This window comes from Neodiprion pinetum, chromosome 3, assembly GCF_021155775.2.
Source record: "Neodiprion pinetum isolate iyNeoPine1 chromosome 3, iyNeoPine1.2, whole genome shotgun sequence".
NCBI classification, from domain to species: domain Eukaryota; kingdom Metazoa; phylum Arthropoda; class Insecta; order Hymenoptera; family Diprionidae; genus Neodiprion; species Neodiprion pinetum.
This window is the reverse complement of record NC_060234.1, coordinates 21752999-21780816: the sequence shown is the minus strand read 5'-3', so window position 1 is coordinate 21780816 and position 27818 is coordinate 21752999. Positions and strand designations below refer to the sequence as shown.

At 38.5% G+C, this 27818-nt stretch overlaps 4 protein-coding genes across 11 annotated transcripts; 1 reads left to right on the top strand and 3 right to left on the bottom strand.

The window, feature by feature from the left end:
- Nucleotides 1-1305: 1305 nt before the first annotated feature.
- Nucleotides 1306-7902, bottom strand: LOC124215439 (serine/arginine repetitive matrix protein 3). 5 transcript variants are annotated; one of them, XM_046618828.2, is made up of 5 exons: nt 7333-7902; nt 6131-6384; nt 3339-4108; nt 2647-2807; nt 1306-1885 (listed from the first exon to the last, which is right to left on the bottom strand). In XM_046618828.2, exons 2-5 carry the CDS (start codon nt 6291-6293, stop codon nt 1483-1485), a joined length of 1497 nt encoding a protein of 498 aa, XP_046474784.1. In that variant the 5' UTR covers nt 6294-6384; nt 7333-7902; the 3' UTR covers nt 1306-1482. The 5 variants fall into 5 exon arrangements, with proteins under 5 accessions (XP_046474784.1, XP_046474783.1, XP_046474785.1 ...); XM_046618827.2 differs by having other exon boundaries at nt 6131-6369; XM_046618829.2 differs by having other exon boundaries at nt 6131-6212.
- A 422-nt stretch (nt 7903-8324) lies between these two features.
- LOC124215438 (leukocyte receptor cluster member 8 homolog) lies at nt 8325-16743 on the top strand. Its single transcript, XM_046618824.2, has 6 exons — nt 8325-8751; nt 10486-10850; nt 11017-12203; nt 12399-12732; nt 12837-13044; nt 13393-16743. The coding sequence occupies exons 1-6, from the start codon at nt 8603-8605 to the stop codon at nt 13553-13555; spliced, it is 2406 nt and encodes an 801-aa protein (XP_046474780.1). The 5' UTR covers nt 8325-8602; the 3' UTR covers nt 13556-16743.
- Pka-R1 (protein kinase, cAMP-dependent, regulatory subunit type 1) lies at nt 12958-22744 on the bottom strand. Of its 4 annotated transcripts, none has more exons than XM_046618830.2 (5): nt 22131-22744; nt 18000-18309; nt 17665-17931; nt 16874-17077; nt 12958-16742 (listed from the first exon to the last, which is right to left on the bottom strand). In XM_046618830.2, the coding sequence occupies exons 1-5, from the start codon at nt 22293-22295 to the stop codon at nt 16570-16572; spliced, it is 1119 nt and encodes a 372-aa protein (XP_046474786.1). In that variant the 5' UTR covers nt 22296-22744; the 3' UTR covers nt 12958-16569. The 4 variants fall into 4 exon arrangements, with proteins under 4 accessions (XP_046474786.1, XP_046474787.1, XP_046474788.1 ...); XM_046618831.2 differs by lacking the exon at nt 22131-22744 and adding an exon at nt 19493-19988; XM_046618832.2 differs by lacking the exon at nt 22131-22744 and adding an exon at nt 19484-19987.
- Nucleotides 22745-23395: 651 nt separating this feature from the next.
- Nucleotides 23396-27624, bottom strand: LOC124213809 (uncharacterized). Its single transcript, XM_046615467.2, has 3 exons — nt 26597-27624; nt 25354-25911; nt 23396-24661 (listed from the first exon to the last, which is right to left on the bottom strand). Exons 1-3 carry the CDS (start codon nt 27051-27053, stop codon nt 23961-23963), a joined length of 1716 nt encoding a protein of 571 aa, XP_046471423.1. The 5' UTR covers nt 27054-27624; the 3' UTR covers nt 23396-23960.
- Between the last annotated feature and the right edge of the window lie 194 nt (nt 27625-27818).

The window sequence follows — 27818 nt, the reverse complement described above, 5'->3', positions numbered from 1 at the left end:
GCTCCTCGTGCGAGTGCAGGGAGCGTCTGGTGAATAGATAGAAAAGAAAGATCAGGGAGCCATTTCCATCGATAATAAAATTAAATCTTCGATCATATTTTATCCATAATATAAACAATCATCGAATGATATTAACAGACAAAATGCGGAACACACTACGTATACATGAGGAAGGAATGCTTGGCAAGAGTGATTGACTATACAATATAGAAACATTATCCGTAAAATTTACGAAGAAGATCGATCTTGTAATTCTATTCCGTAAAAAAGGCTTACATACTGGCGATGCGATACAAAAAAGCGGCGGATGCTCTACCACTCTTAGTGGTGTAAGAACGAGCATACATAATTAATTCAATTTGAATAAATATGTTATCAATAGTAAGGATTTGACTTCATTTTCTTATGTTCTTCGTAAGTTTTAAATGAAGTCGCACAATTATTTGACTAATGTACAGTATATATAGAGCACAATTTATCGTGGAAGCTATAGTAAATGTTTGATAATTTAACCACAGAATAAAAAAAAATAGCGAGATCTGCGAAATTTACTTTAGCGAGTCCAATGAAATTAGTCTGTAGATAACAGATTTTTAAGATTTTTTATGAACTCATACAAGACGTCTATTGATCAGCCTGACATAAGTACAGTAGGTCTTGCCATTTCTCAATCTTTCGGCAAATGCCAAATTTGATTGTAGCTTTTACAACATATTCTCTAGAAGTGTATACACAGCAATACCTGTGTAGTTCGTGCGATATGCATATCACTATTCTTCATGTATACTTAGGGTACGTGCATCTAACAATAGGGCCTGGCAAAAATTGCCTCGTATTTAAAAAAGTATTTGACGCGCAGTCAAGGCAATCGATATGCATGTGAAAATAAAATCTCCAGCACGTTCAAAATCCTCGAATTTTGAAGGAAATCCATGAGCTCAAAAGTTGCAAAATATTCTCCCAACAACTGTACTCAATTCGGTGCGTAAATGTTACTTTCTGGCATAGGAACTACGAACCAGAAACCACCTTAGCGAATTTTCAGTCACAACTTCAATATAATCAAAATTTTATTGAGATTTTCCTCGCAAAATTATGAATAACAAGCTTATGAAAACGTTTCAATATGAATCATTTATTTACACCTTCGGAAATGGATCATTGTCCCAAAAAGTAGATGGTGGAGGGGCTGCCGATCTTTCAGGAAATGAAACTTGACGAAAATTAATCTGCGTAACGCAAAATGATTTTCGACGTAGTAGTTGTAAAACAATTTGAACACATAAAGAAAAATAAGACGCAACGTGACCATGATAATATTTAATCGTAATATAGAGCTTGTACATACATGATATACCTATACTGATAATAATGCATTTACGATGAGTGTTTATATGTATAGTAAATAATGTATAAGTATTCAACAATGATATTGTTCACGAGAAAGTCGACTTGTCGTTAACGTGTTCGAAATTACTCTGGCTAGTGAGCATTGTTGTTGCGGCGTCCACGTCTCTTACGACCTCCACCGGAAGGGCGGTTCGTAGCCCATTGCTCGTAATATCGTTCAGCTTCCAGCCATTCCTGGTACTTGTACCACCATTCTTCCCATTTAACGTAATCATCGAGCGTCAGATCTCTCAGGTAACCACGAGCCTTGTAGTAATCGTACCTAACACGTACATCGTCCCATGATTCAAGACCACGTGGCCCCTGGGCCAAAAGAGATTCTGGATAATGTCCTGGTGGAGGTGAGTCGTAGCCCAGCCGAGCGATTCTTTCTTCTCCCTCTATTACCACTTTCATGGCGTTCTCACCATCCTTCGTTATGCGCATATTCTCCATATCTCTTCTATCTACGCTCCATTGTGCCATTTTACCAAACCTGAAAAACATTTGTTGCATTAGTACATATATTTTCCTGGATCAAAGGGAACTTTTGGCTCTTACGTTAGTTTCAAAGGTTGAATGAAATATGGAATCGTATTAACTGGTACATTAGACTCATGCTATCGTACAGTACATAAAATAAAATACTTTTAAAAGTGCTATAGAACTGATAATTCGAAAGTACCTAATAAATGGCTTAAACATTTTTATGTTACTAAAACGAGTAATTTAGAGGAGGGTGAACTTAGTAACGTTATTGTAACGAAGTAACAAAAAAAAATTCACTATTTTCCAATTTTAGAATGACATTGAAGGAGCTTAATTTTCAAAATATGAGTATGTCTTACATTATTACTGTTTACCAAGTTTTAGAAAATTCTGAAATTGCGAAATAACGGTTTTCCTCAATATGATTAATTTAGATAAGTCTTTATCAGATTTACCCAACAATAATTGAGGTATTCTACATATAAATCTCGACACTTTAAAAAAGAATTCAGCTCACAATTTTATTCCTTTGCTATCGCCATTGTAAATAGAATTGTTAAACAATCAAAATGATTCTCAGACTTAATTACACCTCAAGAAAACCTTACAAGATATAATTGAGTTTGAAACTACTTTGCGAAGTTTTTCTCAATCATCCAAAAACTGTACTATTCTATTTCCTGCAATGTTTCACCCATGTCTTTAACCAGTTGCTGGATTTTAGATTCAATAAGAAGTTTATGTATTAAAATAACTTCATTAATGTACCTTTCAGACAACGTCATTCTTGGAGGTCCGACATGTGAAGTATTAGAAGAACTGTCGCTATCATCACTAGCCGATGAATCCAGTGGCGGATGTCCAGATTGAATGGATTGTGGTAGAGGGTGATTAGGATGCATCTTCTCAACTTTAACCGGTTTACGCATCTAGACAAAAGTTGCTTGTTTCAGTGTCACTATGAAAATTCACTAATTTCAAATCTGTTTGGAAACTAAGATTTAGAAAAAATGCTTGAATACAATGCCTGTTTCAAAATGGAACTATAGAAAAATTCATATCCAAGTTTTCATATCACATTTGTAGAAGTTCAATATAGAAAGTCAGTTTTCTTTGAATGTAGATTTATGCTGGCATTTTATTTATGTTCTAGAATTATAAAATATTTTTGGAAATGATGTAGTTTTCTGAAAATCCTTGGGTATTCTCTTCCGTGTCCAGATAAAGCTCAATAACAAACTAATGATGATTATAACAAATTCTGATGAACTGAAGTTTATATTTTAAGAAATTCCAAATATATGGGAGTCCCTAATATTCGAGATCTTTACTAAATTTCTTGATAATTTATTTATTCTCAGATCTTCGTGGTGACTAGAAATCTTTGGGTTTCAATTACAATTTTCCGATACTGTGAAAGTTTCATTCTACCAGACTCAACAAATATGCACATTCCATACCAATGGTATAGGATCTGGAACTCGCGGGTCATCTAGGACTCTGCTGTGATGTTTCTCCTTGCGTCGGGCCTTGGCCTCCTTCTCTTTACCCTGCTTATACTCTTTGTGATGCCTGCTCGGTGGGGGCTGAGGAGCTGGTGGTGGAGTACGCGGTCGTGGTAAAGGAGGTGACCGGGGTCTAGCCCTTGGAGCAGGTACCCTAGAGCTAGAAGCTGGAATTTCTTTGACGTGTGGCCTTGATCTGGATGCAGAAAAGGATCTAGAACGCGAGCGTGACGGTGGCGCAACGCGGCGACGCTCTTTGGGAGAGCAAACTGAGCACGATCGATCGGAACATGTGCTTCCCGAGCTTGGACTGCGCGCTACACGTGTTCGATTAGCGTGAGAAGTTCTCTCGCGTGGTGACCTAGGGCTCCGAGGCCTGGGGCTGCGAGGACGAGGGCTGTGAGGACTGCGGGGTCTTGGACTCCGAGGGCTACGTGGATTTCCTCTGCTTGGCTCGCCACCAGTAGTCCCACCGATGTAGAGCTCTTTGTACCCGCTGTGACGCCACCTGTTCGGATCCCGCTCTTCAACTTCTAGCAGCTTCTTATTCCAATAACTTGACTGGGACTCCCTAGCTTTTCTCATCATATTGTCAAGTTCTCTACGCTTGCCAGAACTTTCCCCGTGTGGTCTGGACTGTGAGACATTTGTGTCCATTCGCATCTTGCTCGATCCGCTACCGTTGCCACCTCTTCTCCTGCTGTCATAATCACGCGACATCTCAGCTAGAATCAAAATTAAGTATAAACCATAGCAACAAAGTAAACATTAGACAAATTAATTGTTGCAAATGCAAGTGATGTCCCAGACAGCACGAAATGTTCCCACGTAATTCCCGACAAGCTCATTCCAAAACGCAGTGAAAGATTCTTTGTATGTCCCACTATAGAGCCTAGGTACCAAATTTCAACCTCTTTTGTAAATTCTTGAAAGATTCTAATGGACTCACACAAAGATCTACGAGAACTAATCTAGATGAATATTAGCAGATACTGATATGTCTTATGTGGAAAATATTGAACAAATGAAAGCGTGTAACACCACACATCTGAAAAAAAAGTGTCTGCGATCCACTACTCTGTGTATGTCGGGCAGTCATAGATGACCAAGTATTTACTTTCAGGATGAAATTCACAATAATAATACAGGATCAATGTCCCAGATCCTAGGGGCTAGGGGTACAGCTTGGATGGTCTAAAATCATACTTATTTTAGGATTTTTTTTTTTAAAGAAAATAAAAACACTTAGAGCAACTTGAGTCTAAGGGCTTTATTATTTATAATCTGACGAACATTTTAGAGTTTTTGTAATTGAAATTAATAACAAAATGGAGACATGCTGCATATAAGTAGCAAACGACCACATTTTCAATTCAGTGGCGCAGATTCCTCGGTCAATTTTTATCTGATTGACTTGAAATTTTGTACACAATCTTTAAAAGTTGTTTATCGATTCGAATTCGTGGCTAGATTTTTGAATATCAATCCCAAAATTTTCATATAAGGATTTTTTAACAATTTTTGTTGATAATCATATATGTTTGAAACGTTTTTTGTATCATTTATCTCAAACCTGAAAAGGTGTTTTTAAATCAAAAAATTTTTTGTATCTGTTACAAGTTGGATAGTGATGTCAGGAGATGCGTCACCACAAAAGCCCTTGAGTTCGGAGTTGCTAGTTACTTATATGTGCTATGCCGCCATTTTGTTATCAATTTCAATGAAAAAATTTTAAGATGCTCTTGAAACTATACATAACAAAGTCCCCAAACTGAAATTGTTTTAAGTGTTTTCATTTTCTTAAATAAAAAAAAAAAACTCCTAAAAATAGGTCTGATTTTAGACCGTCCAAGCTGTACCCCCCCTGGAGACAAACTTGCTGTCTATTTATCGCGAGTGCCGTACGTTCCTGTTCTGCTCTCGAAAGATTTAAGAAAACTCCATGAGGATTCGCAATTTCTAAAAATTAATAACAGGAAAGCTATTAATAAAATAAAAACAAAATAAGTTACTAGGAGCATTTTCTAATCTGTGTGCTGTCTAGGATATTAAATACTATAACAATTTAATCCACAAGTTATGAGTAGTTCAAGTAGGCCCAAGTCAGGTACACATATTCTTAAAAAAATTTGTTGGCATCCTTACTTATTCTAATTTTTGTCTACCAGAATTTATTGTTAATTCAACTGGTACCGATTATCAGTGGGGGCTTTAGTTTTGTTAAAAACAACTATAATTCCAAATCCTAGGAATGTGATAATATTTTGTTACAAAAAGGAATTCCGGATAGAATCTGACAAACATTTGCAGTCTCAACACATTGCATTTGAGTACATTTGGCCACAGACTTATGCATGTAGCAGGTGCTTTTTTTGTGGATTTCTAGGGAGCTCACATATACAATGTCCATCATATTTTTACAATACCCGATCTCTAGCACAAATCTAGTAAATATGTACTTCTATGTGACGTATGCTGCAGTGACAGACTGAAAAACATATAAAAGTACATTTCCCATATGCAATGTGTTAAGAAAATACAGAATTTTCACTGGTTGCATTTGATCTTTACAATTACTTTATACCTAGGACTAAATAATAAGTTATACAATTCTTGGAGCCAGTGTAAGATGTGAAATAATGGTTGACTTGTGGATTTGCAGAAACAGTTTTGGAATATATCAAAGCATCACACGTATAGATATATGGAACTATTTAAAAAGATGAAAAGATAGTGATAATACTGACCTAAGTAGACTTTTCCACAAAATCTGTTGATAATGTGGTAATGAGAAGGAGGCGTGTAGTAAAAGTGAGGATCCAACAACTCCTGTGAGATTATTGAACACGTTAATTCTGAGAGAAGATGATTTAAGGACGGTAAGAATCTAGCAGGTGGTTCTAATCTCATACATCATCATCATCATCATCATCATCATCATCATCATCATCATCATCATCGTCAAGATAAACCAGGGCCACTCGTCCTTGGGGTTTATTGGCTTGCGATATTAAAAGTTATAGATTGCGTAACATTATGAAGGGAGTACAGGCTTTCATCAATCGAAAATCAAATCGTTGCGCGATTTGTCTCTTCGCTCTCTTTCTCTCTCAGTTGACCAGAAATGATTTGTATTGCTAAATATCCGCGAAGTAAATTGCCTGTACCTGCCGTACGTTCAATTTATAACACGAGTTTTGAAGCCCGAGCGTTGCCCGGACAACGCTGCACCGGAACCGCCGCTGGCCCCGAATACCATTTCACGCTTACCGATTCGGCAATGTAAGTGAAAATTACCGCCGATTTCAAACGCGGATAATTAAGCCAGCGTACTTACGCGCGAGGACGCAACCAAGTTCATACAGGTCAGTCATTCTTACCCTCTCAAATGCGGACGAGGCAACGCGCGCGTGTATTCGCGAATGTGTGTATACAATCGTGCGCACACACACACACACATGCATCGAGCCGAGGGCGCGCGCTGATAGTTCAGCGCGTGACGTCAGTCAGTTTGATGACGTCATTACTGAGGGTGGCTGGCGCTGACCCGGCAGCGTCGACAGCCAAATCCGACCGAATCGATGCTTCGAAAGCGCGTGTGGAATATTTTTGGCTGGATGGATGGATGGGTGGGTAAATGGAGGGTTGGATTCTTCAACGTAGTTGAAACTATATGCATACGCGACACGTCAACCCGAGGTAGCGGCGCTGCCGGCTGCCGTATTCGTTTTTTTCTTCCGAGTTTTCGCGTCGTTGCGTACTTGCGGGGACGATCCACCGATTACCGAATAACGAAAACGCGTATAGAGGTGGTGCACCGTTTTGCGCCGCCATCTCCGCTTACGAACTTCGCGAGCACATTTCTCCATTGTCGACGATTTCTATTTTGGTTTGTTAAACTTTTAGAAGAGAGTCAGTCCCCCGATGTTGGGTATCAGTAGTTACACACCTTTGCACTTTATTCCACGCTTCAATCCTGACAGTTATATTTTCTTTACTCTTTTTCGAGATTCAGTCGATAATTCGATGCCGAATAAACTTTTGGTCCGTATAGAGTATATGCGCGACTCTCTTTGGTCCGCCAACATTTACCAGAGCGTCGTTTACTCTCTATCTCTCTTCCCTCCTTTTCCCTCTCCCGTTGTCTGTCCGTCTATTTGTCGGCCGGAGACAAAGGCAAAATGGGGTATCCGGCCACTTTGGTACTCCGCGACACAAGCACAACGAACCTCGAAAATTAATCCATTTCCAATTGGACTAATGTGTAAGATTCTTTGAGAAGAATATTAACACTGAAATCTTTTTTCCGTTCTCAGATACTCGCGGACGACAATTACCACTTCGACTACTACACTCCGTTCTTAAAAATCGTTGTAACCTTATTTTACACCTAGAATAATCTCCGATTACTATCTCAATTAACTTCGTGAACGACGCAATATTCCTTCACTTATCCCTCGAGCACGAAGTAGGTAATGCAGCAAGTTAGTCCGATACATGGGTTGTACACAGACATTATGGTATCTGACACGACCACTGATCTCTGTTATATAGAGATCAGTGGACACGACACGAATTTTTCAGTCGTGGGGAGGTTTCCATTTTGAGGACAAATTGGTAGTTTTATCGACGCCACGCAGATCACCATATTCATGTATTTTGATCAGTCTTCTAGGTATATCTTCAGTCGACGCTGGAGGCGTTCTGGACTTGTTCTGGAGGTAGTCTTGCGTGTACAGAAAGTATGGCGGAGGAGTGAGATAGAGCACTTATGCTATGTACAGCCTGTTTCTCTCGTTTTACATCCTGGTTGGCCGGTACGTTTCCTCTCAGCCAATCAAATGCAAAGTGAGAGCAATGGAGTATCCAGCGTAACCCGGGGATATATCTCTAGCTCTCTTATCACTACGGCCACAGTTTTCGCGAACTGTAGTATATGCTCTAAGGCAAGGACATGGTGAGAGGAGATACTCACAAGACCGTGGTTGAAAGTGTATAGTGACTGCAGACAAGTAATGGCTGACAGTATCACGAGTATTTCGGTGACATAATCGCACAGATTTACGTTAATTGTCGACCGCGGACGAATAGATATTCTGAGTGTAGAATTTAAGGAGATATGAACGATATAGAATATCGAGAAAGAATTAATTAGTAGTCGTATTCTCATATTAATTGGCTAACCAGATAATTTGGCTGCAGAAATCTTACACCGAGGAATGTCCGAGAGTGAACCCGTAGCGTCTCAACAAAAGCAGCAACATCAGTACCAGCAGCAGCAACAGCAACTAGCCGCCGAAACGATGACGGGAATGACTTGGCAGTATCCACCTCCAACTCATCCAACTCTCTATTCGCCCTATGCAGGGTAAAAATAATATTTTTTAACAAATTTAATCTTTCAACGCAAATCCCTAAAGGCGTAGTGAATTTTTCAAAATGGCCGCAGCATATGCCTTTCGTTCTTCAAACATTTCGATTCCGCCGCTGATTCATTTGTATATTTAGATATGTTATATTTCATCCGGAGTTTGCCCGCCAATATCAATTAAACCTCGAGTTTATTATTTTCTTATGATAATTTATCTTAACCCTAGAACACACGTATCTTTTTTTTCTACTCATCAACTCATGAGTGGGGTCGATACTGATCCCACGCGTTTCTTGTTTGTAAAATTGTTCTAAAATCCACAATGGGACCTGTAAGTACATAAATCTTTTCCTTCTTTTAATAAGGAAACTAATGGTAAAGAACAAATTCAATTTCATTGAAGTTTGGTTTGTGAAAAATTCAAACAACTACCAAAAAGTGCTAAGAACGGCGAAAACGTCATCTTTCAAAAACGTCTAACACAATCTAGCGCCTTTTTTTTAATGAACCGATTTCCAAACTTTAAACGCGATTTTGAAGATGATATCAGACTATCAAGAAAAACTACTATTCCTATGTTCCGTTGAAGAAGTATGGTTATTTCGGGATATGAAAATGGGAAAAACATATGGAATATGGAAATAAGAAAGTTAATAAAAACATAACAAAAGAAGTGTTTGTAAAGGGTTATCGTATATTTTCTTTTATATAAAAACTATGTAATTAATAATAATAAAATAAGGAAAAAAAAACTCATTTAACTGCAATAGCGCAAAGGCAACAATGCGTCGCTCGGTGCTCCTCGCATATGACTAAGTTGTATCTTTGAACCATTTACTGGATAAAGAAATATCATACATTATATACGGAGCTGGCAAGTTGATGAAAAGAAAAAAAAATAAGTTTGCATTTTTTACAAAGCGATCGAGTTCATGGAAAAAATTGCTTCGGTATATGGTTTTAGATAATATATGTGACTATTGGTGCTTAAATTACGCAATAACAAGTCATATATTTTGATTTGAGTAAAAAAAGTTGAATTCACTTATTGCCACACATCACCAACAGCAGCTTTAGATTGGGATCATTAATGACCCCAGCCGTTTTTTTCAATTGCTTTACGTAATAGCCAGCAAGCAACTGATGCTACCACTGACTGAACCTCACTGCCAGATAGTGAACCTAAATCATAGTAACAGTCCCCAACGAATAATATCAAATTTTAGCTTAAGAATGCAATTTGAAAGTTAGCTGGGGTTGTTTATGACCCCGTACATGTGTTCTAAGGTTAAGATGGCAGAAGGTGCGGTAATTATAGAAAACTCCGTGAAACTGCTGAATTTTATTAGAAACGTAAAGTACAAAATATTTTTCGTTAGCAACTCAACTGCCGTCAGTTGCTATCTGAACATTTTTTTTTTCCAATCAATGTACTTGCCGCATTTGAATCGCGTTTTTTGGAGTACATTATTTTACACTTAATGAAGTACCCAAGCAGGTGTTGAAATATGATTATTTTTTCGTACGAGAAATAGATTTTCTTTATAGTTATTGCATTGTGTTCTTGTATAGGCTGAAGGTCCTTACACTGAGCAAGACAAAGTTATATCACAAAATTGGTCTATGTTATCAGAAATTTTTATGGATTTTCAACTAAATTAATACTTCTGATTCTACCTGGAGACCTTGATTAATTAAAAGTAATATAATTTTATGTTGATGTTATAACAGGCAATTATATGGCCAAGGGTATGGATCTCAAGGTCAGATGTTTTACTACAACCAAGGAATGATGCCGGGTTATGGTCAGACGTTTAACACGCAACAGGTGCAGCAACAGCAACAACAGCAGCAGCAGACAGCATCAACTCAAAATAATCAAGCAAAGCAACAGTCACAGCAGCCGCCTGTACCTGGAACTCCCGTATCGCTTGACGATGACTCTGACCTCCCCCCTCTTCCCCCAGGACCTCCACCCCCTTCGCAGTCATCCCAACAGCCAAATAACCATAATCCGCAACTCCAGCAACCACCACCCTTCGTTTACAGCTCTTTCCCTTACAATGGTTGGAATGGAATACAAAACGATCACTCACGTTAGTTCTTACACTTTCACAGATATAAATATTTTATATTTTCACCAACAGTTTGAATTCAGATGTATCGAAGAAACAATCAGAAAAATTGAATTTATTCATTTACTCATGATGTTTGCAAATTATCAACAAAGCTCATTGTATAATAGATATTTTGCTGTTGCAGAATTTAATGGTGGTCAAATCCGCTTCAATCTTCAAAACAAGAAAACAGGTCTTGGCTTCAGTCCTTCAGGTAACAGCGGAGCGGCTAAGAAAAAACGTAAGAGGAATAAGAACCTGGCTGCGCAGTTCAACAATAGTTTTCCAGGAAACAATAATGCAACTGCGACCAGTTTTATTCCTGGGGCTAATCTTAAGTCAGAACTACCGCCTTTACCTCCAACTCAGCATCAACCACCCGTGCCTCCTCCACCTTCAGAAAACCCGCCGGAAATAGTGACACCTTCATTAAATTCCCAAACAGTAGTCACTGCTCAAAATATTCCTAGAAAACCGGCTGTAGGTACCACTCCCCCAACTGCTATGACAAACACGAGTCCTGTTGGTGACTGGCCTGATAGTCTAAAAAACTACGTTAATCGTTGCTACGAGAAATGCAAAACAGGCGTTGACAAGGATCAAGTTGAAATTATACTGAAGGGTAAAATAACGCGTTCTGCTAACGACGGTTCCCTGTGGGTTAAGGACTGGGATAAAGAGCCTCTACCAAGCATTCACAGCGAGCGCATGACAATGACGATAAAGGCTCAGAACCAGAGTTTGAAGCTGGGAAATCCTTTGGTGGTTCATGGACAGGGAGGCCAGCGCAAGACGGGCCTCTCTACTTCTCTTGGGGCCCGTCTTGGTGCACGTCTCTCTGCCGGCTCTCACCGTAGGTCGAGGTCGAGGTCGAGGTCGAGGTCGAGGTCGAGGACGAGGTCGAGGTCGCGTAGCCCTCCTTTTCGAAAGTACAGGCGAAGCACTTCTTCTTCGTCTAATACAAGCGACCGGGACCACGAGCATAAGTGTTCGTCGTCAAAGTCGAAAAAATCGAGCAGAAGTAAGCCGAGTTATAACAACAATAACAGCAGCGGCGGTGGTAGCAACAACAGCAGTACCAGCAACAAAAAGATGAAGAAGGCTAAGCAAAATAAATCACATTTCTATTCAGAGTTTGGTTTAGCTACAGGAAACGGAGATGAACTTGGATCCAAGGAAAAACTTCAACAGCGTGCTGCACGCTTCAGCGATTCTATTTCCAGGAACAGCATAAATATCAAGGATGATGGTGCTACTGAATTTGATTTTACAGGGCTTCACATCGTCGGTACCTGCAAGGATCTTGAAAAACCTTATTTACGCCTCACTTCTGTAAGTTTTATTGACATTCTGTGAGCCTTGTGTCTTGTTAATTTCCGCTAAAAGTTCAATAAGCAGCTGTAATTTATGTTCATCTACTCAAGAAAAAAAAGATTAGCACAATTTGTTATTTTAATTGTAAAGTAAAGAAATATTATAAATATTTTCTTCTACGTATTTTAATGGATTATTTTTGATCAATTTCAGGCTCCTGCAGCTTCCGCAGTGCGGCCAGTAAGTGTGCTTCGTTTTTCTCTGGCTCACGTTAAAAAACGTTGGGTAGCTGAGCAGGACTACAGATACGCTTGCGACCAGCTGAAATCAATTCGTCAAGATTTAACAGTGCAGGGTATAAGGGATTCGTTTACAGTTCATGTTTACGAAACTCACGCTCGTGTCGCCTTAGAGCGAGGTGACCATGAAGAGTTCAACCAGTGTCAAACGCAGTTAAGAATGCTGTATCAGGATCTTGGTGGTGAAAATCGTACAGAGTTCGTAGCATACAGGATACTTTACTACATATTCACGAAAAATACACAAGGTGAGATATACAATTAGTTTATTACAGGAAGTTGAATTATTGATATAAGTATCAAAAGTGTACAAGAAAATTATTTAATGTACGGTTTTCTTTTATCGTTTCAGACTTGACAACAATTTTAGCATCTTTGACAGCCGAAGATAAAGAAGATGAATGCATAAAACATGCACTAAAAGTCCGCTCGGCGTGGTGGCTGGGTAACTTCCACGTATTTTTCAAACTGTACCGTAAAACCCCGCGAATGGCAGCCTTTCTTATGGACTGGTTCATTGCTAGGGAGCGCAAGAATGCGCTAAAACATATGATAAAATCGTACGTATTTCACATGTACCATTATTTACTCTTTATCGATGATACTTTCTATATTATCGGGTCATGTAAGTATTTGTGTAAAGAGAGTCTCGTTAGTAATATGTTGTTTTTCTTTCTTTTTTCGTTTTAAAGTCACATTTTCTTTGCTAACACAAAATTCTGGACCAGGGAAGGAATGGAAAAGGGATGGGGATGGGGGTGGGGGTGGGGAGGCATAACATATATCAATTTTTTGTTTCAGGAAATTGACGCCAGCGTTATAACTGTCTATTATGTCATTTCTTAAAACTCAACGAATGATCTAGTATTGCCGTTTTTGCTAATCGATTTATTTCTTCCGCTCTTTAGCTACCGGCAAAATTTGGCGGTCGATTTCATCGTTGCGGAATTGGCCTTTGATTCTTTGGACAAGTTTTATGAATTTGTCTCCGAGCTTGGGTTGGCTTACGCCGACCCTGAGCGAATCCAAGTTGACTGCAAGACTAGTAGTGGTAATCTAGGTAGCTGGTAGCTGCTGCCCGGATCCTCTTTTCTTCACGAGGAAACTGCTTTGAAATCAAATTGTTTTGATGTGTACACCTGTCATGGTGTGAATACATTGTGTTTTCCTTTACACCTTCAAAAACAAAACACATAAGTGCGGATGAGTCGTTGTTATCGATCCTCATCGCACTCCCAACTTCGGATCAACTATTGACAGGCTAAATAGCTTACTAAAGCGAAATTTAGGAGAAGAAGAAGTCGTTACCGGCGCTACATGTATAATTATATCTTCTGACACGGATCACCATTTGTTGTACATAGCTAATAGAGCAGCAGCAGCCAGAATCGAGCAGTTCTGTTGCACAAAAAGCTCTGAATATATCATGAAATTCATCGTTTTGATTTGGAATCATTGGCATGAAGCCAGAATCGGTTCCAGATTCGGTGTACAATTACACCTTCGAAAACATCATCCCTCTTTATTCTCTGGTATTAAAACTTGGATACAATTATTTTTCGAAAAATAATTTCAAGTCGTATGATTCTTCACTTGGCTCTCCCTTCTCAATCCCCCCCCCCCCCCCCCCCCCTCCCGCCGGTAAAAACGCTAAAACTATTCAGATAGAGTAGTCTCTTAAGACTGGAGGCTCAAGAACTTATCGGCGTGATTTCATACTTCATTACATCTTCCTGACGATCAGCACGGTTCCTTTACAAGCGACAAAGAAAAAAATTCTCTTCGCCATCAGGTTAGGGTGCTTTTTATCAACGTGCTGCAAATTCGAGAAATCCTGATCTGGACCAAGCAACGGAAACCTCAGGTATACACAGAAGTTTCCTGCAATCCTGGCCAATCCGCATGCAACGCTTCAAGGAAACTTGTTAATTTTTTCCATCGTTTTTAATCGAGAATACCTATTTGTAAACCATTGATTATTGTATTGCGTCCGTGATGCAACGAGAGGACGTCTGGCTCGATGCATATCAACGCTTAACGTCCTTGAACGTATAGTTAGCGCTGTGGCGAAGACTGAAATATGAGGCAGCGCCTCTATTAAGAATTAATTTCAAAACTACACAAAAAAAGTTGTAAAAAATGTAAAATAATTTTTCTTTTTTTCCCCAACTTATACACTATTCATTGTTTCCGACATATTTATATATGTATGTATGTATGTTATATTTGTATCGATTGAACGGCAACATTTTAAAAGAGTTAATGAAAAGAAAGTGAGAGTAAAAGAGGGTGTGAAAGATAATGATCGAGAGAGAACGCAAGCATGAAAGCAAATGAGAGAAGAAAAGCAGAACTTCACCGTGGATTTATTGCATTCACGTATGTATAGAAATTGATCGTAAATAACATTTGTGTGCATCGGGAAAATGATGCTCATGAAACAATTTCCAATCACACATAAATCATATACATTAAGGTAGTAAATATTTGTTGCATAAATGACATAATTATGGCATACATACCTCAATGTACAATACATTGCCCATCTGATATCGTTTACATAATAAATTATTTTTACCTCAGATTTTGCTGTTAGTGTCTCGTCGTTGATTCATTCTCTAGTGTTATCTGCTGTTTTCTGATAAGTGTTGTTATGACTAAGACGTATGTTTCTTAATACGAACTCTACAGTTATAAACTATTCGTAAGAAAAAAGTAACGAAACCTTGTGGACAGATTGAAATATTTTTTGTTCAACCTACACAGAAAGTATTACTTATCGTGCATATAAAGTGGCCGCAAAGTGTCTTCTTCCCGTCAGAAAACGAATAGGTGGGCACGAAATATCGTAAGTGCGCGGGCGCAAAAGCATATTTATATAACGCGAGGATGTTTTACGCGTTTTTGCATGATTGTTTTCGTACACAAAGTATGCGTTTCTATGACGGTTGAGTGAGTCTACGAATCCGCATGCGCAGAGTACAGAAAAGACTACTTGTAAGTCCGAGGAGTATAAGTAGTCTTTTCTGTACTGCGCTCATGCGGTGTCGCGAACAAATCTGATATTACGTGACCCATAAACTTAATTTCGTGCTTCGTGAAAAACACGTAACATACTCTTGTTCCATAAAGAATCTTTTACAACAAGGAAGCAACGATCTTTTCCGTCCGATCCTAAGATTGCAACTTGAGTCGTAGGTGAACACGGACAGGAGCCGAAGACGAATATTGCAAATTTACGCTCGGCCGGAAAAGATCGCTGCCTCATTGTTGCATAATATTAATACTATTTGCACCTGCTTCTCCGAATACCTGGCGCAAAATCGAGTCTGTACTACGCGATAAAGGACGATCGTGTACTCGAAGGCAAACTTTCAATGCAGATGTGGACGAAGAGTATCGTGTGCACCATGGGCGGAAGGCGATTGACGCTGGTCATGCGATTTTTAGCTCAGCGTCGGCGATCTTCCACCGCGCCCTTCGTGCACTTTGGCTTTCTGAAAATCGCACTCCCGTCAATCGTTCGGTTTTCTCCCGTAATATACGATGTACTATTTTTCGTTTGTGTAATAATTGTGATTTTTTCTTATTCAGCCACTAATTCAAAAATGGTATGGCAAAATTCGTTAACGGAAATCTTTTCGTTGTTTCTTTCAAACATTTCAAAAGATGCGATTTTTTTACTTTACGTTATTGATAAATGGTTCTACAGGTATGGTTTTGAATTTTCTGCTGTTACCGTTATTGTCATTTTCTAATAATGAAATAAATAAAATATATTAGAAAAACCTGCACGTAGTAAATTGAGATTTGAAGGTCACAACTTACAGTGATGTCCAAGATATGACACATTATCTTCGTAATGTGTAATAATCATCATTCAATTTTATTTATAGTGTAGAGATTCTAATATATAATATGAATATATTAATAATAGATGGTATATAATACAATAATAATAATTAAAATATAATATTAATGAAATAATAAATCTTAACGGTCAGGGTGTATTGTTGTAGATTGTTGTGTACACGGGGAGGATGGCGCGACACGATTTTTGATTGTTTGAGATAACGGCGAGACAGCTATACGGAAAGGGACACGAAGCTGTTATATTGGGTGATGTTGCGTTTTAAAATATCGGCGCAGAGACCTAATACACGTTCAAATCGTGCTCTATCTAATTTGACACACTTCAACGGCCCTGTAGCAACTACAGTAGCTGCTCGCGGCCTGTCCAGTAGAAGCGCAATCTCTCCTGTAAAGAGTATCGAGAAATTAGAAGACAAAAATACGGCTAAATTGTACAGATTTACTTGTCAATGTTTGAAAGCATCTTTGAGATATAGTTTACGCGGTTTATTTTTTAATTTCACCCTTCCTACTCACCAAAATAGTCCGACGGCCCAAGACGGCCGACTTCCGAAGGTTCCTCGCCTTCTGTACGTTGTTGAAGAACGACAGCCATTCCCTCTACAATAATATAGAAATCTTCGCCGGGTTCACCTTGCCGAACGATCGTTTCACCATCATCGAAAACTACGGGTTCCAAAGCGTCTGCGACCGTTAACCTTTCCCACTTGTCCAACGATTCTGATTAAGTTTGGTCAAGAAAACATGTTTAAATTTCGAAGGGGATAAGGTTTCTTACTTCTAAAATTAAGGCTTTAATTTACTTCATTTTTAAACTTTCTGAAAAAAGGGTAGGCAATGATTGCGGATACGTGTTTGAAATTAAATTTCTTACGACTTTGCGTCGCGAACTGTACTTCTCACCAAATAGCAGAATTGAAAGTTAATTAGACGTATGGAAACGTTCAAAATTTCCATGCGGCATTTTTGTTTTGTTATTAGAAACGATTAATAAAGATGAGTTGTACGAGTCCATTTCAATTGCAATTGTAAATTAATCTTGAATTGTTTTTTTTTTTAACGTCTTAGTCGCTAGACTAGGGCCGTTAGCAGTCAAACAGTCTGAACTTCTGCTAAATACACAAATGCTTTACAGTTTTACTCATATAATTTTTTTTTTTTAATTTTATATTCTTATAAGCTTTGATCTAATTTTTATCATTAAAGTTGGTTGCCATATCTTAACCAGCATTACCACGTTCCGCTACTACCCGTAACTGGTAGCTTTTATTTAATAATCATTGAGTTTTTGGATTATTTTCTCTTACCTAATATGGAAACTCTGGAGAGGAACTCCTCGTACATTTTACGTTTCCTAATAGTAGAACCCATGAGAATTCTCCGATACGAATCTCTGTCGATGCCCCAAAGTTTCACGTCAGTTTTTGCTCTGACTGTAGCCGCTCGCCGAGTCCCGTAGATTAGCGCAAGTTCTCCGAAACTGCCGCCTTCGCCTATCGTTGTTACCAACTCACTGTTGACAAATATCTCGACCTCGCCTTGATCAATTACGTAAAAATTGTCCCCTTCGTCTCCTACAATTTGAAATAATGAAATAGATCAGAGGAGAAAAAAAGTTGAACCATCTTGCTGTCTTTCATACCTTGGCGTATGATTGGCTCGCCAGGTAAAAACGTGACGGGAAACATCGCGTCGAATATATCCGACCTCTCGTTTTCGTCCAAATGAGCAAAGAGTACATTTTTTGCAATTGCTTTACTCAAGGCAGCCATAGTTTTGTAGTCCTTTGGCACCACCTTCTTAACGTAGCTGGTCGCATCCTCTTCTGACACCGGCTCTGCCGAAATTCCTCCTCGGCGCCGAGGCACCTGCGGCCCTTGTTGACCCGCTGGCATATCTTCCGTGTCCTCAGGACTCGTCGCGCTCTGCTGTTTCGCATCGTGTGCTTGTTCCTTGAGAGAGATGGGAATGAACGAAAGAGCAATAATTATTTGTTTTTTATTCTTTTGTCGAAGTAGTGAACGTGCTATTATTATTAACTTCACGTCGGAAATAATGCCGGTTCAATAAATTTCGCGCCACACTTATAAACGCGTGACTTCTCATTACACGAAATTCATACGAATCAGCCAATTCTGCATTTTTTACGTAAGAGGAAAATGTAGCGGAATAGATGAAAAAGTTCGGGAATCGTCAGGTTTTCGAATATTTAAATCTTTGCAGGCATTCCGCAACCAGAAGTTACAAATAATTCGTTACATACTTTCCTCGATAGCGAAGTTTTTCAACAAAATTATGTTCAGATCAGCTTAGATATTTGTCAAGAAATCAAGGAGCAAAAAAGAATATATACCAAGGTATACACCTATATTTAAATACGTATGCGAAAACGTTACGAAACCGCCGCCGAATATGCGAGTGTATATCAAATATATAGTTTCCAAACTGAGAAAGTTTTGAAATAGTTTTGTCTCTCATTTCTGTTCTTGATTTTCCCCTTTTTTCACCATTAAAAATAATTTTACACGATCGTTCCTACACGGCAGATGCTTTTTATTATGCACGTACCCTATTCTTTTAGTTTCCATTTACATTCAAAATTGACTGTGGCGAAGTATAATTACTCGGGTTTCATTAGTTTTGTTATTGCCATCAGCGTTTCGCGCACACGTTATGTTATATTCCCCAGAGGATTTCGCGAAACAGCCTTTTCCAAGCTACCTGAGGTGACTTCGTGCGTCGCGCTAGCCGTTGTCAGTTAGCCCTAGTTTGCATTGAATGAGACTGAAGTTAGTAACGTTAACGTAAGAAAACGTCAGGGAAAAAATTGTTATTGCACAATTTTGGAATGACTTTGAAGGAGTTGGCTTTTCAAAATAAGAATATGTTTTGTTTCTCATGGTTTACTAAATTTCAGACGTTCCTAAAGGTGCAAAGTAACGATTTTTCCTAAACATGCATCATTACAGTTATGTTACAAGATTCACCCTGATCCGTTTGAGCACACGGGTCTGCGCCACGAGATTCTTTCGGTATGTACGCGTATGACGTAACTTACATATAAGATCATATTCAACAATATACGTGCGAGTTAATAATTGCAAAGCTTTTACCCTAAACGCCTACCTACCGTACCTCCATGACGTCACCCAAATTAAGTTGTTTTTCAACAGTTTCTCGTACTCTCGCTACCGCAGTTATATTCCTTTTTGTCTACGCGTAGAACGGTGCTTCACTTTTTTCAACTTTATTATTATTAACTTTTGTTTCTTATAATCGATCTCCTGCTTGACTTTCACCTTCGTTCTCGTTATCACTTGCTTATTTATAATATAAACCTGGATAGATTATATGCGCCAATATATCGATGATGGTGATGATGATAATAATGACAATAATAATACTAACAGTAATAATATCTAGGGTTAAGTTGAGAGAAACAAAACTGTTTGAACGATAAAACTACAGGTCTCGGGACGGTAGATTCAAGCTCCTAATTTTATTAGAGCCTCGTGCACCTAATCCAATAAACATGGATATATCTTTCTCGACGGTATAATCGAGTATACGATTCGCGGGACGGTTCAAACTCGAATGACCGCAACTACAAGGACAGCCGACGACGATGACGAGGGTGACTAGCGTACGGGGGATTGCTAGTAAGTTGATGCGATGAAATAACTTCTGGAATATTTCGGTAGTTTATTGTGGTTCATATTTTCAGATATACATATATATGTGTATACTAGAAGTGTATGTGTCTGGTTTTGGCTGCCGCCACTCGACAGCCTCTACGTATACCCAGATACCTATATGAATACCAATATAACGTTTGAAATATATTTTGAGAATATTCTATGTTTAGAGAAGCAGCGCCTACTCGAAGGCATTCAAACTTACAGACGGGCGCTCGAGTCTCCGGAATTGCAATTAAATCGCGAACTTGCCGATTCGTTACGATTTTATCATGGATTTTATAGTTGGTTGCCGCATTAGTTCTGTTCGCACAATTGAGCTATGTATTGCGAACAAATTTTAATACATACATGGAGACGCGGCGTAGCGACGTATGCTTGTATGTATTGCAGATTTCGGAAAAGTGTTCCGGCAAGATTTATATAATTCATCGAAGATACATGTATGGATAAATATTTGAATATGTATTTCGGCCGCACATTTCGCCGTTTTGTTGGCGGAGGGAAACGGGCACGGGGGTCGGTCTTCGTAAATTTACTTTCAGTAGAAGTTATACCTATATACGCATCGGTACGATGTAAGGTAGATAAACAGTATAACACACATGCCGTAAACGCCACTTGTACGTATCTGTTTGATCATTTTTATGCGCGATAATATACGTATAAATACGACAAGAAAATTCTCCAACAAATGAGAAAAAAGCGAATCAGCAAAATGTATAAATACATATCCACGTTATATACATACCTATAATGCATAGCGTAGGTATGTACATACGTACATCTATACGAATAACGCAACACACAATTCGCAATTCGAATTCGCTGCGTCTCGTATCTGTGAGATATCACAGATCGTTTCGAATGAGGCGTGAACTATATTGTTTGCACGACGCTTGAGAGTGAAACTTAAGTTTAGACTTGAAACGAACGAAAGAAATCAGCTCGGAATATTCTATTTATAAATTGTGTGACGTACGTACGTACAACGATTCAATAATAAATCAGCTGTAGCAACAATTTTGATATTATTTAATGTTCGTTCTAAAGAACGTTTGGTTAGATCCCGCGATAATTTTTCTACAAACAAATGAATTTCTTATTCTCTCAATTTAGGTACGCTATAGATGAACATACCAAAAGCTGATAACGGCAGGGTCGCAAAAATAAGTCATGTTAAATATTGAAGTAAGTGACGAGGAACATTTCAGGTACAGTTTTTAATGCCCAAATTTAGTTGAAGTGACAATTCTAAAATTCAAAGAACATGGATCTTGTTCGTATGGAAGAAAAATTTCTCGGTTTTTGTAAATAAGGATTGCTACAGTTTTTCAAAATTATTATCATTGTTATTATTACTTCATCACATTTGACGAACCGAGGTCATCTTTTTTGGATGAATACATCCATTCTCATACTCCGCGCATGTAATAAGAGAAAATATCCCTCCTCCCCCCTCCCCCCATCGCCCCGCGCTGCTTTCGCTATCCCTTGCAGCATGTGTACGGATAGGAAAATCGATATACCTATACGGCACAAAGAAATAAAAAACAAGAAACCGAGAAGAAAACAGTGAAGGAAGAATAAAAATAACTCTTGTTTATTTGCGTCGTTTTTTCCCGTCTTGACTTGTGATTCCACAGGGACGATTTGTATCTACGACGTGATCATTAACCTAACTTGATGAAACAGTACGAAGACTGTAAAGAAAATTCTCGGGACGATTTACTTAATTGCGATTCAGGGTTTATAATCGCATACGGTATGTATACATATAAGATTTAACACAGCTGCCGATGTGCATGCATGTGTAAGGCGTGGGTAAACCTACAGGCCGTGGTTGGTGTCGTGGGCGTGACGTCAGACATCAAACGCAACCGGGTCATCGTCAATTTCCTACGCGACAACGACACGACGAAGACGACGGACACGACTCGCGAGAGACGACGTAGCGACTCAGTAAATATAAATAATGGGTGCACACATATGGGTTTTTGAACATTGAAGGTTGCGTGACAGACGACGATCACGAAACAGATAGACGAGCGATGTATTGTCGGTTATTAGGCTCTTACCCTTTCAAGTTTTTGGAAATACTCGCGTAGGAACGAGACTGGGTTCTCGGGCCTGCCAACGCACAGTTGGACAATGCAGTCCTTCAGAACCTGCTGAATGTTGTGCCGTTGAACGTACTCCTCGCACTCCCGCAAACTTTGCTCCTCTTCCAGGTTAGCCGCCATATTGTTGTATCCGAGATCTACACACTCGACGAACCAACACACCTAGCTATCTGCTTCCCCTGCCACTCAGCAACGCCACGACCTACTCGATTGTTATTCGATTGCAATTATTTTTTCTTCTCTATCTTCCTCTAAGTTTCCAATGATAAGGGGCGACGACGATATCGTTTACTTTCTACCCGCTAATTTAACCGCGCGCACATTATTGTAATGCCACAATGATCACTACGCATACCCTCGTTAGATACTTTGTATCGTTTTTCTCTTTCGGTTGTTTATCACAAAGATCACCCCCGCCCACCCCCTTCGTTTTACCGCGATCACGTGCGCGCTTTTGTATCAAACTAACCCTTGCAGATCTTTAAATCTCGATATTCCATGGACAACCGAATTATTATACGGTATATGCATACTCTGTGCTGTGATCCCTCCTCGCGGCCATAAAAGGTGTGATTGTTGACCTGGCGCGTCGACATGAATACGGGAGGAGACACGCGCCACCAGTGCGCATATGCAATCTTGTTCCGGTTTTTCTTTTATTATCTTACCTCCGTTTTTTTTCTTCCCTTTGACTTCCCTTTATTATTCAGATGTATATGTAGATAATAAGTAAAAAGCGTTTAGTCTACGTGGTAAGCTAATAAATCGATAATGACTCACTGTAGAAGAGATTAGAATTCCTATCAGTAGACCGTATAATTATAAATTTCGTATAGTAATATTGCGAATAAACACGTTTATCACGTATACCTAGTCCGGTATTTTATCACACTCATAGCTACAACGAATTTTAAGATTTTTACAGTCGTAGCTTTTATGGATAATCTCAATCAATTCATTTCAGATTTGAAATGTCTGGTGTCAGCCAATTTGCCTATCAAAGAGAAAAAAAATTGGCATCTCACTGTGACCGTAATGTTTTTACTCCGTAAATTGAACAGTATAAGGTTCGATTTTGTAAATAATCGTAAGGTTTTTGTTTTTCCTTACTATATCACGGATTCTAAATGCGTTTGACACACACATGTATACATATCTATGGGTATACGCATATCATGTCGCGAAGCTGGGAGAAGTGTTGAGAGTAGAAATGCACAAAATCGAATTTTTAAAGTTGTGTATATAATTATATTATTTGAATTTTCTTCATTTACAAATTAGGACACATTTAAAACCAATGTCAAGTTGAATAAAAGTATTAGAAATATTGGTAAATTAAAATATAGGTATTTAATACTTATTCGTGACTAGGAACGTTTAGATTACAGATTTTCTATAAAGATTGAAGGCGGCAAAAACTTAGGTACGTTCAAAGCTTGTGGATCAAAATGTTCACTCGATTTTTAATAAAATTCATAAAATATAATAACTAGGGAACATCTTTAAAGCATCACAGTCGATTTGCATTGATGAATACGACAAAAATTTGACGATATTTTATGAATTTTTTTTTTTAAATATAATGTATTAATTAAAATTAAATTAAATGTAATGACTATTTTTGCACAGAATTCTTTGAAAATATAATCTATTTCGTGTAGAATCATATTTCGTGCTGATAAAGTTGATAAACAACTTTGAGAAGCACAGAAATAGTATAATTGTATGCATGTAGTTAATTCAGGTAAGATAGACTATTGCATTGAACCGATATTTTCTAACAATTTACGATATTATAATCTGCGTTAATTTTGCTACCTCGGCATCGAGCATAATGAACTCGACCTTTGATTTAAGTAACTGCAGATTATCGCGAAATTCATACGAAGTTTGATAGCTGATTAATTCTCTAGATCCGTCGTCGTTCAGGTCGGTAACGACGAGTGATTGGCTTTGTAGCTCCAAACTTGGCTGGCAATTTGTACCATCGCATATTTGAGTGATTTCAGTCTGGCTTGCATTTACAGGGTGAACCTCAGCCGCATCTATTATCACTACCAATGTTCGCTCGATTACCGTACGCCGCACAATGCTCGAGTTTATTTTATCTATTTGTGAATCTGGAGTCCATTGCCAGAATTTCATCACAAACCCCGTCACGAGTGGATTGTTAATCTGTGTGAAAATGGCCGGCTTCATTCCGTATGCGTTTGGTCCGTAACTCTTCCAAATCATACGCGGCTGGTTTGAGTCCTTTTGAAAAGTGATGTTCATTATTGTTTGACAAAGATCACCAGGACATGTTCCTTGATGTTCTATTCCCAGCTGGTGAAACGCAGTTAGGCGCACAATATGCTGATCCGAATTTTGCGCGGACGGAACAACAGGGTTTTGTAACTCGTTCAGTTCATCAGTTATCTTCTCCATGGCCTTAGGATACTGTATCCTAGGGAACAACTCCTTGAGGGTTATTGTTTTCGTGGATTCTGGAATGGGAGAAACAATGTATGAGTACAATTCGTGGTGAGGTTAGACACAAATCCATGATGATCTGAATATGTAATCAAAATCGTTTCAATCGTTGCAAGACGTAAATTGTTGCATATTTAAAGTATATTTGATGCAGTTTATAAACACATACAGAACATATTTTTGAAAAATTGAATGTGAAAATTACATCAAAATAAATTGAAAAGTCTTTGAAAGTAGTTTATGGTCAGATTTTCTACGGAATAGAAAATACAAAGTAGCCATATTGAACGAGTTGTAAGACAATAATGACATGGCAATACAATTTTGTTATACGTGAATTCATAAATATAAAAAAAACTGCTTCACACTCATGCGTGAAAATAAAAAATTAATTTCTTCCAGGAAAGGTTTATAAAAACCTGAACTCCCTAAACATAAGTATTTCTTCTTTACTCTAAATATTCACTAGCTAATGGTGCAAATACAAATTTTTAGTCAATCAGCTTAAGATATTCATCTTTTCCAGATTTGAGGATATTTCACACATTTTTTACACCTTCAAATCTTTGCCAACTGCTATAATAACTCTTGTGTTATTGAAAGATTCATTTAATTCACGCTAGTTCTTCAAAAATAGGTAATCCCTTTCAATGTTCATCCTGTTCACAATCTTTGAAAAATTAAAATATTGTGTACTGTTACTGACGTTTTCCATTAGAGTCATCACAGAGGTAAGATATTGTATCATTTGAATCTAAGCTGGAAACGTATACACGACGACACTCTGGTTTCAGTTCTTGACCCAGCAGTGATCCACTTTTTCCAGAGAATAAAGCTGGACTTTGTTTCTTCTGGTCCTTAGATATCACAACACTTAATAGATCGGCGATTCCATCACCATCAATATCAGGTAAAAGCATAGGCAGCTTTGAATGAGTAGACGCGCTAATGCTCCACTGCGTCAACCCAGTAGTTGAATTAATGCTGATCAGTCCTGGCTCTCCTGCGACTAGACAGGTGGTTTCTGGCATTCTGGATTTATCCATGTTAAGATTTTTGCAAACTATCTCTGTTGGCGGGTATGACAGCCGAACAACCCAAAGAAGTAAACCATTACCTCCGTGTATCGAGATTACTCCACCTTTTCGAAGTGGCACCATTGACCCTTGCATTTTTCCAACTGAGTCCCCATATAGTTGTTCTCGATACATCATTACTAGGTTTCGTGGGGTGCCAGGAATAACTAGGATAGGTCCGTATAATTCTGAAGAAAAATCCTCATGAGATTAATATTTTTCAAAACGATTAAAATTTGAGGACATTAAATTTCTGCCGTTATTTTCATAAAGTATTCAAACCAAGAAAAAATTATTATTCATTTTCGAAGGTTCTATAAATAACTTTGTTCTTATTTACTGAGGTAACGTTTTCTCAATTTTTCATGACTTTGTTACTTGTCAGATAAATAAACATTTCACTATACAATGAAACTGAAATCTTGTCAAGGATTATCATTGCTCATTCAATTTCTAACGGAAGTCAAAAGTTTTAATTTTCCAGTCAATTATGATAAATGTATTTGTGATCACTCTTTAATAGTAGTAATAGTTTTGCATTGTTGAGTAAGTACATAGCAAACGAGATTCATCACAAAAAAATGCTGCTGAATTCAAAGACATGAATGTTAGGTACTAGAGTCAAGAAGAAATTTATTAAATTAACAAAAATCGAAGATGAACTATGTCATTACGACAAAACTTGAAAAATGTGAATGTTTCGTAAAAAATTGTTGAGATGTGTCTTTTCAATCAGATCAAGTCAGATGCGATATCACACGATTGAAAATTAATATTACAGTTACTGAAAAACTGATTTGTTGGTAAAGAATGATGGTAAAAATGATTGATTTACTGATTGATTAATTGCTGTCTTAGTGTGGTTGTGCATACCCATGCCTTGAAGAGTGTTGTCCCAGAGTAAGGCTGGGCGATTTTTGATAGCTGGTCGTAGCGAGTTAGATTCATTGCAGGGAAGAACGTATAGAAATATGACTATCGTTGCTAGACAGAGTAGGATGGAAGCAGCCAAAAATAATTGCCGTAAGAAAGACATGTGCGGTCTCTTCCACAGGTCGTTGTTTGCATCCTGGTCAATAACCATTATCGGTATATCGTCGCTGCAGTACCCCAAACTAGTGTTTCGACCATTCTTCAGTCTGTTTGCCAGGTTTTTAGATTCGTCGAGAGGGAAAAATCTCACATTCTCCTGCATCGTCGTTGAATCGTGCTTTGTAGATTGACATGACTTTTTCTCGACACCCTCATCCTCATTCTCAGTATCCGTATTGCTCATACTTTGCGGTAATGGCGCGTAACCTTTTCCGCCATGCTCCGTAACGATTGACATCGTTGTTTCGAATTAGTAAATACGATATTTCACCAAGTTTGGATAAGCTATCAATAAACTTACACATACATGCACGAACCGCAATTCAGGAAGGTTTTATTGAATTTTCTCAACAATGAATTTGGTGCGCTAGATCTACTGTTGCGGTTTACGTTTAGCTGGCGTCACCTCGGTCGTGCCTTGGTTTTATATTGGTAGGGCCGGGTTGAATGAAGATTGCTAGACAGCCAGAACGGCCAGAACCTTTAGAAACAAGCAAAATGGTACGACGGGCAAAAGGGTAACGTCAGTGCCCTGCATTTACCGACTCCCTTATGGGCTTGAAGGTGCCCAGGCATGCGACTTACGCCAGCCAACCTTCCGCCTAGTTATTTTACGCACTTTGCGCTATTGCCCATACGCCAAATCCAATTTCTGGCGGAAGAAACACTGATGAATGTGTTGAGTATGATACGCGTGTCGTGAAAAGTAGTTTTATAACGGGCTTATTACAATAATAGATTTAATGTCGTTCGGACATATATTGATGCATCTTTTCAGTCAATGATTGACGTATGGTGGATGAGGTAAGGAGGACTATCTCCGTACATAGAAAATTTCCGTAAAGTAGTGTATGTATGTGTACATACATATCAGACGGCTTATCCTGCTCTCTCATCACTGCGGCCACAGTTTTCGCGATGTGACGGCATGCGTAGAGCTACCTCTTGTAGTATATGCTCTAAGCGTGGAACGAACTCGAAAATCCTCTAGATTTCCTTTGCA